General features: G+C 37.0%; 1 protein-coding gene across 16 annotated transcripts in view; it reads right to left on the reverse strand.

Moving 5' to 3' along the window:
• Window positions 1–7,466: 7,466 nt before the first annotated feature.
• ACSL6 (acyl-CoA synthetase long chain family member 6) overlaps window positions 7,467–13,567 on the reverse strand; it is a 218,147-nt gene continuing 212,046 nt past the window's right edge. For all 16 annotated transcript variants that reach the window (XM_078005145.1, XM_078005147.1, XM_078005155.1 and 13 more), the window contains 2 exons: window positions 13,138–13,209; window positions 7,467–7,934 (listed from right to left, as the gene is read on the reverse strand). In XM_078005145.1, coding sequence (XP_077861271.1) covers window positions 7,797–7,934; window positions 13,138–13,209 — 210 coding nt within the window. In that variant the 3' untranslated portion in view covers window positions 7,467–7,796. The remainder of the gene's footprint in view (window positions 7,935–13,137; window positions 13,210–13,567) is intronic.

A 13,567-nucleotide genomic window follows, 5' to 3' on the forward strand; every position in this document is an offset into this window, starting at 1 on the left:
TTCTTCTTCTTCTTCTTCTTTCTTTTTTTTTTGAGACAGGGTCTGGCTTGGCACCCAGGCTGGAGGGAGTGGTACAATCATAGCTCACTGCAGCCTCAAACTCTGGGCTCAAGTGATCCTCCCACCTCAGTCTCCCGAGTAGCTAAGACTACAGGCACATGCCACCACGCCCAGCTAATTTTTAAATTTTTTTTTTGTAGAAATGGGGTCTTGCTATGTTATCCCAGCTGGTCTTGAACTCTTGGCCTCACGTGATCTTCCTGCCTTGGCCTCCCAAAGTGTTGGGATTACAGATGTGAGTCACCTTGCCCAGCCTTGTTTCAACTTTTATGTAACAAAATTGCGAGTTGTTTTTCAGTTGCCATGAATCCTCAGGTCATGTAACCTGAGCATGCCTAGATGAACTAAGCATGCACCCACAGGGGAACCAAGTGCTCAGATCAAGGAGGAGGGACTGAATTAAGAAGCAGATATGCCATGGCAGGATCCAACCAGGTTGAGCTCTGGCTTCATCGCATAGCAGGATCCAGTCAGATCATGCCTCCCAGCGTCACCTCATTACAAGATCCAATCAGATCACGTCTCATTACCCTATGCTAATAAAAACCAACCCAAACCCCAGCTTAGGAAGACAGATTTGAGGATTTCCTCCTGTCTCCTTGCCAACCCACTTGCAATAAAGCTTTTCTTTTCCCAAAAGTCAGTGCCATGGTATTAGCCTCTACATTCATCAGGCCATGAGCCCACTGATTGCTCGGTAACAAACTCTTCTGCTCTGACAACTAGAGACATGTTGGAATTACCTCCCTTTCTCTCCATACCCTAGGTTGAACCATCTGGCGACATCAGATGAGCATACTATGCATGTAACAATAAGCATCTTTTTATTCTAAAAAGTGGAAATATTTGATAACATTTAAAATGCAGTTTGAAGAGAGAAAACTGTGAAAAGCTCAAAGATTTTTCTGTAACACCTCAATATTGTATGTGCAAATATAAGCACATATATATCCACAGTATTTTTGTAATATAATCACTCCGAATATTTTATTTAAAATCTGCTCATAGAAACATTTGTGATAATCAATTTACTAGATAATTAATCATCAAAATCTAGCTTTCTAAAGAACAGACGGTAGGCATTCTTGCCTGGTTTTACCTAGTGTTTTCAGTCACTGAATCAATATTTACTGAACACCTTAATCTGTATTAAGCACTGTGGTAGGTCCTAGAGATACAGAAGTGAATCGGAAATGGTCCTTCAGTTAAGGATCTCACAGCCTTGCTGCAGTATAATTATCATCTTTCAACATCCTTTCTTTAGTCATGTCCATAATATGCTGGCAGGCAGTCTCTAGTTTACAAGCCAGGCCTTTATGCTCCCCCCCTCTCTCTTTGGGGGCTATTGTGAAAAAACTCAGAGTTCTTAAATGATATTTGGGAGGTCTAGAGTCTGGGGTGCCTTAGGCCCAGAAATGGAAGAAACATTGCAAAATGAAAAAAGGTTAAACCAAAAGCTGGTCTGCCATTTTGTGGTCCTGTTCCCTAGAACTCTGTCTCACTATACTGAATTACATTCACTGATGTGTCATCAAGTAATTCCCATAGGTTTGTGGGAATTAATATATATGATTTCAAAACCAGAAATAAACTTTGATATGATTTCTTTAGCCAAAAGGGTCCTTAGAGATGATCTAGATGCCCCCTCATTTTGCCACTGAGGGAACCAGAGTGTAGGGAAGCTATTTAAAACAGACGATTGGCATAGGGAACATGGTTCTCCTGGCATCTGGCTGCTGCACCTGTCATACTCCCGTTCTTCCTAACACATGGCTAGGAGAAAAGTAGGGGGAGCAAAGACAGGAGCTTGAATTCCTTGGTAGCAAGGGGAAGTGAAGGAACTAGAGACAGACTTGGTCTCTTTGATACTTCACCTAGAGTCAACCTATAAAGGGGGAAAGAAACGTGTCTGCTACAAAAGGATGAGGTAGGGCAGACATAGCTCAAATTCAGTCATCTATCTCCCCCTACTCCACTTCCAAAGCTGCAAACACCAGTGCAAGTGTTCAGTCATGAGTGTTCAAACTTATTCCATTTCCCCATTGCACTGCTTCCATACCTAGACCCAGAACTCAGTAATCAGCATTTCAGTTCAACACATGGTGGATGTGACTAGGCTCAGAACAGTCATGGAGATATTAACTTCCATGGGAAAACAAATGTCAAAGAGATTTCTGAATAAATCTTTTGGAGAAACAGGCAGTTTGTGGGTTTGAGATTCCCCGGAGCCCAAAGGAAATCTTTTTGAATGATGTTTTCTTACGGAGTAACCCACTGAGCATCTTTGTGGTGCTATCCATGAACTATGGGAGTCCAACTGCAAACCAGTTTATGTTTGCTTGGATGACAAGAATGGAATAAATTACAGTGATAGAGGAAATGTACCTTCAGGTATTGCAGTCTTAATGCTATGCAACATATGAAAAAGGACCAAGGGGATTTTCCTTCAATACGCATTTCTTTAGCATCTGCTATCAGCCAGAGCTGCACTGGGCCTAAAACTTCAAGCAACTCAGTCTAAGTGGGGGTGGGGCAAAAGGATCATTAACCAATCAACCACGTGGAAAGCTTCTCAGAGAAAAGGATGCTGGAATCTGAGTTTTAAAAGATGAGTGGTAGGAGTTAGGGGACTTAGAGGAAAGGGCATTCTAGGAGAAAGGGACTATATGTATAAAGGCATGTAGGCACAAGAAAGTATGATGCTTTTAGGAAACTACAAAAAGTAATGAGTATGATTGGAGCCGAGGCTCCATGGAGGAGGGAGTAGAAGAGATGCTAGTCCTTGTGTGCTGAACCAGCGAGTTTGCAGTTTATCCTGGAAACTATGGGAAGTCACTGAAGGACTATTAAGCAGGAAAGTGGCATAACTAGATTTTCAATTTAGAAAGATTGCCCTGGCTGAAATGTGGATGGCGAAATTTGAGGATGCTGGAGTGGGAACATGAAGGCTAGTTAATAAAGCACTGTAATATTCCATAAAGAGATAAGGGTGGCACAAACTACACTAATAGCTGTGACAATAGGGAGGAATGGATGATAGCAAACATATGGAGAAGGCAGAATCTGCATATCTTGGACACAGCAGAATTCATCATTTTAAGAAATCGTATCCATTATTCTGAATATGAGTAAAAGACATGGAAATGGTATTTTAAAGGCCACCATAATGGAAAATTTGAAGACAGTTATTTGTTATGTATTCATAAAAATGATTTAAATCCAGGCGATATCTGACAATAGCAAAAATTCCAACAGTGGCTTGGGCAAAGGAGCTCTTCTCTGGATGGACCATAAGTTCTTGGAGTTTGTGGAACGTTAACAGAGGACGTAGAATACGAATGTAAAGTATACTGATTAGTAATGTAGCTTGTTACTGTGTTTATCATAAGCACTAACTGTGATTGATAATTACCAAATATATTCACATGAGGGGATTATATTATATAAATATATAAAATAGTAATTATAAGCAACTTTGAGAAATGAAAAATCTTTTATTTTTTACAAAAATTTTCATAAATGCATTTTATATTTAATATACATGCTATTATAACAAAGCAACTGAAAATGTAATTACAGTTAAGGTACTTTTATGTATATTTAAAAAGTAATATTTTAATCCCCTCAATTTTTAAAAATTGAAAGTAGAATAAGCAATTCTTCAAAAAATATCCATTTTCCCCCATGCAACTGTTGCAGTGATTTAACAAGGTAAATTAGAATAATCAGTCAAATGAATGTTTAAAAGCCACCGTCACCTCATGAAACCCTTTCCATTTGGGACCAAGTTTAGAAATGCTCATATTTCAAATATTTATCTACTGCTTCTGTGTTACAACCAATAATGTGTTCTAACTGAAGAGCTTCTCATTTGGGGTATTGACCTTACTTGAATGCTAACCCACTTCTTATTGCAGTTAATTGTAAATTCACAGAAAGTGTTTTCTAGCATACTTGAGAGGAAATTCAGACTACTAGGATCCCTTTTTCTTTTCATGTAAATGCTTCCTTAAAATTAAAACCAGCAAGGAAATACAGACAATTTATAGTTTACCAATTTTATATATGGTTATTCATTCTTTTTTTTCCTGAGATAGCACATTTGTAAGTAGTCTGTTTTCATGCAAAAATATATTTTCCCATTCTTTACATTCATTTTAAAGTATTTTATATTTTAAATAACTATATCACATTTGTGCTTCATACATTTGGAAAATAAAGGATATTTCATTTTCTTTACTGCAGAAAAAGGAAAGGTTATTGGTTCTTTAATAGGTAATACAATCAAATTAAGTGCTGATTTCAAATTGCTAAAACATTACCTGATTGTAAAAAATTCCAATGGAAAGTTCTATTTTTTTCTCATACTTGTAGTTTTAACTACATTTAGAATGAAAGCATGACTTGTGTAAATGAAGGAGACATAAAATGTTTAATCCTTGGATTTCTGAGTTTGTGAGTTCCTAATACATGGGGTTAGGCCTACATACTATACCTGACCAGAGTCTCCTCTCCCATTTGCAAGGAAAGTCTCAATATTATATAAAGACATCTTCCACAGCAAAGGGAAAAACAGATTTGGTATATATTTTATAATATACACAAAAGGATCTGTTTGCAAAATACGAGAATTACTAATACATTTGAATAACAGATAAAAAGGCCAAACATTTAAGAACATATTTACACTTAAGGAACTGATTCTCTATTATACTTCTAGGCTTAAATAGGATCTGATGCCCAATATGAATGTGACTATCATAAGTACAACACCTTTTTCTATCTTTGTTAATGAGAAATACAAATTTTTTTCTCCTCCAGAATAAAGTTGGGAAATCTGAAGCAAGAAGGATTTTTCCATTGATACATAGGGTTTCATTTCTCATTTCTTACAAAATTAAGTGGCATTAAACAGAGAAATAGATAAATGTACATGCAATATATTTAGGGTACACTATTTACTTTTCTCAGCACATCTCAACTAACCCATTTATTGGCCCAAGTGTGATGATTTCCACATAGACCTGGAAATCTAGAAATATAAGGTCTTTTAAGTGGCAAAAGAAGAAATCTGTTTTTTGGGTTTTTTTTTTGTTTTTTTTTGTTTTTTTTTTTTTGAGATGGAGTATTGTTCTGTGGCCCAGGCTGGAGTGCAGTGGCACAATCTCGACTTACTGCAAGCTCCGCCTCCCAGGTTCACACCATTCTCCTGCCTCAGCCTCCCGAGTAGCTGGGACTACAGGCACCCGCCACCACACCCAGCTAATTTTTGTATTTTTTTAGTAGAGACAGGGTTTCATCGTGTTAGCCAGGATGGTCTTGATCTCCTGACCTTGTGATCTGCCCGCCTTGGCCTCCCAAAGTGCTGGGATTACAGGCGTGAGCCACTGTGCCTGGCCAAAAAGAAGAAATCTTAAGTTGTCCATAATCAGTCATATCTATTATAAAGTATAAATAAAACAAAATAAGTTTTAAATTATTTGTTTATGTCACATTGTCCAAAATTCTTTTGGGCTTAAAGTCAACTATGAAATTTTAGTTGAGTAGGAGGACAATGAGAAACAGCTTCTTTTTTTGTTGTTATTGAAATGTAAGCAACTTGCCCTTAAAATAGTATGAATATCCAGTTCAGGTAACAATTTTCACTTTTAATTAGTCAAATATATATTAAATATAAAAATCTAATGCTATACAGATGCGACTTTGGACATTTTAAGTATTAGCTTATTCAGAAACGCCTTTAAAAATCAGTGTGTATAGAACTAGCTCATTTCTTAAATGTCAAATTTAGAAGTGCAACAGTGGGTCTTCAGAGAATATGCCCAAGAAAGACTGGATAAAAAGACTGGGTAAATACATCAAATGAAACTGTGATTCACTTTTGACAAGACTGAAATATAAGTATATAATCACTGATGCATATTTATTCAGTAGGCCCATGTGATTATGAGGTTTTTAACTAACAGCATTTATTTTTGCAAACTGCTTGGCATTGCTCCAAGGGAAAGGAGCTTCTAGACTACAAACACTGAGCATGTATATTTTAAATTAACACACGAATTGCATATGGATTGTTCATATGCTGTTAGAGTCCTGTCTCTACAGAAGAAAAACAGCTTCCTGGGATCCATTCGTTTTTCAGAGGCACAATCTATAGTTTGGCACTTAATTGCTGTCCATGGTATCTGGACTTTAGTTATATGAAATTGTTGACGCCCCAATACAGGGTGGGTCTAAATACATAATGCAAGAAAGGAGGTTTTGGTGGGTAAACTTGGGCACTTCTAAAGATTTTAAGAATGGAATTATGCCATTAGGTAGTATTTCTTTGTCTATGGACTTAAAAAGTTTTCTTGGGGCATTTTAAAGAGGTTTATCAAGTTATATTGTTGAAAAACTATTTTCCCTGGAAATAATATCCTCTCCTTCCCACCTTCTGCCCTGATATTCTTACTGGAAAAAAGTGAAATTGTTCAGAATTACAACCATATAGGGTTTCCAGGCATAGCGTGGGCACATTGGGAATGGAAAACTAGAAGACCCCAGCAAGGAATATAGGTACATTAATTGCTGCCTACCCTGAGAAATAACTCTGAGTTTCTTCTCCCAAGTCTTCCTCAAGGATCCATTCATTGTAGAGTCAACAGATGTCTTTTAGAATTCATTATGATAAGAAGTCCATGAACATATACATACTATCCTTGAATAGTTTTCCATTATATTTTTTCTAGATAGTTCCTGAATATTTTAATGAGCTTAATAAATGAGAAAACGTATTGAAAGGTCTTTGTAAGTTACTATATAAATATGACATGTGTTTCAATAATATCTGAATTTGGCTGTGAACAGTGGCTCATGCCTGTAATCCTAGCACTTAGGGAGGCCAAGGCGGGAGGATCCCTTGAGCTCAGGAGCTTGAGACCAGCCTGAACAAAATACCTAAAAAAAAGATTTTCTATTAGCCAGGTGTGGTGGCATGCACCTGTAGTGTCAGCTACTTGGGAGGTGAGACAGGAGGATCGCTTGAGCCCAGGAGATGGAGACTGTAATGAGCCATGATTGAGCCACTGCACTCCTTTGAGACAGAGCAGACCCTGTCTCCAAACAAAAAGAAAAAAAAAAGAATTTCTGAATTTGCATTTTTCATGAATGAAAGTAAAAATCAGATAGAAAACTTTCACATATGACAATATGGATTGTCGTGTTTAAAGAATCTGAAGTTACATAGACTATGAGTTATCATGTTTTGTTTTAGCATGATTCTGTACACCTAGCTTTAATTTTTGAAGTCTGATTTAATTGTGATTTTGACAATCAGTTATTGAATGAGGTAGTCCGCACTGCCTAGATATTTGCTGCATCTGGTTACTATTTCACAAATAATTAAGTACAATATATCACTTATGTTTTTCCTTTATGTTTAATAGGAGTTCCGTGAACATTGAGAATATATTACTTTTAGTGGTACACAGTTCTTGAGAAAATGTCTTGATTTTTACATTGCCATTTGTGATATTTTTAGCAGCCCGCTACAATATCATTTTAATAATAAAAATAAAGTGTACTCATTGATGATAGAGAAAATATTGTTAAAGACCTCTTGGGACAGGAAAAGGCTCAGTCATAAAATCAGATGCTTATTCATTTTCAGATGTGTCATTTTGACTCATTACTTTCAAGAATAACTATAATATTGCTACACAGTCCATTATACTGAGAAGAACTTTCCTTGAACTTCACATGGAGATTGAGTAAAGCTCTTCTATTTGTTTTTTGAAGTACTCTCTCAGCTCAGGTCTCTTAGCTTTTAGTGTTGGTGTCAGCAAGCCATTTTGAACTGAGAACATGTCAGAATGGATGTGAATGGCTTTAACCTAAAAACCAAATGCAGAATACATTTTTAACAGGAATAGAACACAGTATTCATAGTATACATGGTAAAAAGCAAACAGGCATATGAGAATAGATATATTGACATACAGACCTTATGCTAAGTCAAAATTATGTTGAGAACACTTCAGCCCATTTTACGTATCTAAAAGCCAACCTTTTTCCTTCCTATTCATTCATTTAGCCAGTCAACAGAAATGAATTAGTTGCTTACTCTATGCCAGGCACTGAGGATACAAAGAGGAATCATGAATGCCTCTGCCCTTAGGGAGTGCACATTCACGTCCAGTAGTGGAGACAAAGAAACACCGGGCAATTATCAGTATGGTATGCATGGGATAAAGGGCATCCATCTCAGGCATAGGAGGGGAGAGGGAGAGGCAGTCAGGGAAGACTTCCCAAATCAGATGGATGTTAAATAATGGGTTATAGTTAACCAGCAGAGGGGAAAAAGTGGGTGGAGAAGGGCATCATAGGCAGAGGCAACCCTGAAACAAAGCCATGGGAGTGAGAAATGGCAGAGTGTGAAAAAGGAACTCTAAGTGGTTTCTTGTTACATAAGAGGCAAAGAGTGTGAGGGATGAAGCTAAAGTGGTAGATGAGCCAGTTTATGGAGGAGCGCAAATTTTATTCCAAATACTATAGTAAGATACTGAAGATTTTTAGTTAGGGCAATGGTATGACTGAATACACATTTTGGAGAGATCTCTCCAAGAGAAATGGGAAGATTGTTTTTGAGGGGATTTCTACTTGGACATCCAATTTAAATAGGTGGAAATCTTGCCTAAAGATGGGCATCATCTTTATGGTATCATCTATGGCTAAAGATAGATATCACCTTAAATAGCTGGAAACCTTGGCTAGAGATATGTATCATCAAGAGTTTCAAAATCAGAAAAAGGAAAAAAAAGAGTTTCAAAATCAGATATGGTTATTGTAAAAAGGGTTTTGTCTGAAAACTCTCTCAGTGTGCTTGGTATTCAAAGAAGCACAGATTCAGTAAGGAATAGGGCTGCTATTCTTTGTATCCTATAGAATATACTTTTTTCCTAATTTGTTGTTACCAAACATAAACCATCCTAGGAGACCCAATATTTATTGCAAACAGATCCCAAGGGAGACGTTTTTAAACCATAGTGCACTGAGAACTAGGTGATCTGCAGAGGCCACTGCCAGGGATGGTGTAGAAGTGGGGTTTAGATAGGTAAGGGTAGAAAGGAGATGGAGAAGGGTGGGAGGATGAGGTGAGGTGCTTAGGAGTAAGAGTGTGTGTGTAGAAGCTCTGGCTCAAGCCCTAAACCAACCTGAGTAGCACTGCTCTTATGTTTTGTGCATGCTCAATTTTTACATAAGATGTCATCTAAGTTCTACTTAAGTAAGTTTAGAAATCACCATTTGATGACAAAATTAATTTGTCTAAAGAAAACATTAACACAATCGAAATCAAATTTAATCTTAGTTACAGGGATTTAATGTAGTAGTAACTGACCTTTACTGTCAAAATGAAAAACTGAAAAATTGACAGTGCTAATATCCTTAACTTTTCAAAAAAAAATTTCTCTTTCTGCAGAAGCACTATCACATAAAGACTTCTGGTAAGTGCAAACCATCTATCCAACTTCTTTTGTTATTAAAATTAATACTATGCTTTTAAAAAGGAGATACAAATGCCAAGATATAATTTATTAGTGTTGTAGCCTGGGTTTTTGCTTGTCTGCATTCCTAACAGCATGTAGAGAACATTGTGTAATTGGGACAAGAGTCTATGTTCAGTATGGGAACTTGGGGTGAATATCTTTGAAAAGCCAGCAGTGACAAGCAGAAACTACTAAAAAAATACAGTACTGGAAATATAGATTTCATAAGGAGAGGTATATAATATCATTTATATGGTTAAGTAGAAATGTAAAAGAAAACATTATGATCTTTGGAAGAAAGAACTGCATCAACAGGTAGCTTTGAATATCTGCTGAGCCAGCTACCTCCTCAAACCTAAATGGCTGAGTGGGACATCTGCAGCTCCATGTGGCTGTCTGCAAACTAGTTCTGCCTGAGAAGAGACTATATCATTAAATACAGCCTTGCAGAAGATCAAGCAATATGGCAGCCTGCTCTGGGATCACCTTTCAGTCCCTTAGGGAGCAGGTCAGAGCGGCACTGCTGCTAGGCTGCCAGTCCCTGGTCTGATCTGACCTACGGCCATTGGACTATTTAAATCCTTCTATGAAAATACCTATACGACCTGCTTGAGTGACTAAAAACTATAGGCAGTAAGTAGAAAAAAAATGAGTCAGCCAGTTGTTTAACTGACAGTGACTTTAACTATGGGCCACAAACCTATAGTTTCTTTCAGAAGTGAATCAATGATAAAGCACATGTTCATTTTTTATAATTATTATTTTCTCATAAAGCCAAACTGTCCAATTGTGAACTTGTAAAAAACAGGTGTGAGAGTCCTTATTCTCTCTTTATGCCAAACACTTCATGAAACTGGAATTTCCATTTTTTAATTAGCAAAGTTTTTGTTGGGAAAAGAAAAAAGGAGATGGCTAATGTTAGCTTGCCTTCCTGAAACCATACTCTTTTCACTGAAAAGAGATGTTACAGGATTTTTAAAAATAATTCAGAAAATACTGTAACATTTAAATATGGCATTGGAATAAAATTCCTCAAAATTGTCCATTTATGCCAACTCATAAAAGCACAAACTTTTCATAATTTTAGAGAGACATAGTGTTTTAAGTTTTTCAATGGTCTTAATGAAATCCTTTAACACAATATTGCTTATAGATAATAAATACAGAATGAATAATTTAGGACAGGAGAGATAAAGCAAAAAAAATTACATGAGTTAGGGAAATGTTCATTTTTTATTTAAAGGCAAATTGGTTAGGTAAGTGTTCATTTCAATGACAGGAAATACAAGAAAATATTTTTAGTAAGTGCTTAATTAGCCAGAAATTTAAAAATCTATCAAGTGTCAAAGTTCACATTATATTGCCTATGCAAATTAATAAGGCATATCAATGTCAAACAAATAGTTAATCATGGTTAAGTATGCTCAAATACTTCCCAGCCACCTGTCTACTCATGAAAACATATCTTCCAAAGATCTCCATAAATTAATAATGGTTGGCGTAGTTCTAGGAATTGTCTGTTCTTGGAAATTAAATTACATCAATTGTTTTTCTAATTCAAAGTTTAATTCAGATCAACCAAGTCCAGTAAGTCTGAACTCCTAAAGCTTTTGTTAAACGACTTAAACTGGATATTGAACTCGAATTTGTTATTTGTGTGTGTGTGTGTATGTGTGTGTGTGTGTGTTTAATTAGAATTATGCCTTAATTGACCATTCATTTTTGAGGAAGAGGGAAAAGGACAAGCTGACAATGGATTATGGATTAACTGAAATAATTTATGTTAGGCTTTGGATCACAACTGAGAGCACACCCTCCTCAGGCATGAGGCCTGGTTTTTGCTTTCCTGTGGTCAGCTGAGGGCACACACTGGCTGTGGTGGGGAGAATGCCATAGACCAACAAAGAGGAGAATGAGAACAGAGAAAATCAAAAGGCGACAGCCTTGGCAATAAAACTAAAGGCCTCTGAGATCCCACATGACTTCCCTGTATTTGAGGTTACCATGGTGAGGGCAGATTATTAGAGCAGAAACTCTGCGAAAGGCATGTGGAAAGTCAAGAACATGTCTCCTCTCAGTGAAAGCTCTAACTAGAGCAATGGTTAACACTGGAAATTTAACCAAAGGTCCCTTTTAAGCATAATCTTAAGAGTTGGTATTTTTTTCCATGAAGAGGAATCTGGGTGTCATATACTCTGTGTGCCCTGGGGCAGGTCCCGCATCCAAACACCAGCAGGGGGCGTGCAGGCCTTGTGAACGCACCAGGATGTCGGCGGGAACTGCAGCTTAAAGGCTGCAGCCAGCCCTTCAAATCCACACAGGCCCACACCAACCAGGCTTACGACCACTCATTTGTGGTCCACATGATCACAGAGGATCCCATCACATACCTCACCACTGAGGAAGGGCAATGAAGTCAGTTCTAGCATATTTGGAAATTTAAATAATAGTATGCCAAAATTGACCTTTATCTTTTAGAAAGATAAATATAACTTGCCTGAATGCCTCAGATTCCATACTTTTAAAAAATATTTATTTACCCAGGCCTAAATTGCCCTAAAACATACTGACAGATGAGGGTAAAGCAGTGTTTCTCAAAATGGATTAATGTAAAGATCTATTTTAAAAGAAAAACAGTATTTTTAGACCCTGAAACTATGCTTAGATTTCCTTAGTTTGAAACTAAAAAATTAAAATTTTAATCCATGAAAATTTTTTTAAATTGAAAATTAAAGCACTATAAGAGTTTTATATTTTAAACTGGTTTTAAATGTTTTTAGGTTATTAAGTGAACATACAAAATTTAAAGATTCTTGTCAAACTTGAAGACCCCTGTCATTAAATTTGGGGATACAAACTTGTATCAAAAACAATTATTTTAAATTTAAGGAAATTTTAAAAATCAGTATATTAATATTTTTCCATTTGAAGTATTTTTCTCTTTGAATTTTTGACAAAAGAGGATGTATAAATGGTATATGTAAGTCAGTGTAAGTATGCTTATGAGTTCAGTTACAATAAGAACCCAACCTTGCAGGAAAAAAAAAAAAAAAGTCTTGGAGGACTGCTGTGTCCTCTCCCAAAGCACTCTGTTTCCTCCTCTTTACAGAGGGCATGCTGGGCTGACAGATCACTGGCCCGAGGAGACCAATCTTTCCAATGTCCTCCAAACAGGTAACCTTGTCTGCTGAAGCCAAGAAAACAGTCCCCATAAAAATAAAAATAAAAATAAGATAGGACTGTCGTCTTCGTTAATGCAGAAAGTTTGTAAGACAGATAATATACACATGATTTACTAGTGATAGCTAGGGTATTATCTTAGCCTTAAGAAAGTTTGTAATTATAAAGATGAGTACAATCTCTTTTGACATGTGACCTATTTTGGTTCAGGAGGCAGCTTGGAACAGGCCTTCAAGGGTCCATTGGTGCACAGCCTGCTGGCGGGCCACACCATGAAAAGTCAGGAATCTAGGTCAGGGTCACCATGGGTTAATTTAATTTTCATCACTGCCTAAAGGGCTGTAACAAGTATGGGGAGGGTAACAGTTACCTGCTCAAAAGAATGGAGTCCACTTTCTTTTCCTAACCTCACCATATCTTCCAAAATGGCTTTCTTCAGATCCTGAATCAAACCATATGAGAAAAATTACAAGACAAGAACACATTTAAAAATGGAGGTAGAGGAAACAACACTTTTGAGTAAAGTGCAACTGGTGATTGTGCCAACATATGCTAACCCACAGCCCACAACTGAGGCTGATACTGCCTGGCAGCACTCCAATTACCACCTCTCATCAAACAAGTAAGTACCTGAAATGGCCAAAGGAGTGACCATGAATGGGCTAATGGACCACTCAATTTTTTTTAAAGCAGCCTTTTGGTCAGCCTGGTGAATCTTGCTACCCCCAGATGAGCCCAAGGCCCAGGGACCAGTAGGAGAGGGAGGGTCTATGGTTACTGCTAAGAAATGGACCATATGA

Source organism: Macaca mulatta, chromosome 6, assembly GCF_049350105.2.
Source record: "Macaca mulatta isolate MMU2019108-1 chromosome 6, T2T-MMU8v2.0, whole genome shotgun sequence".
Taxonomy (NCBI): domain Eukaryota; kingdom Metazoa; phylum Chordata; class Mammalia; order Primates; family Cercopithecidae; genus Macaca; species Macaca mulatta.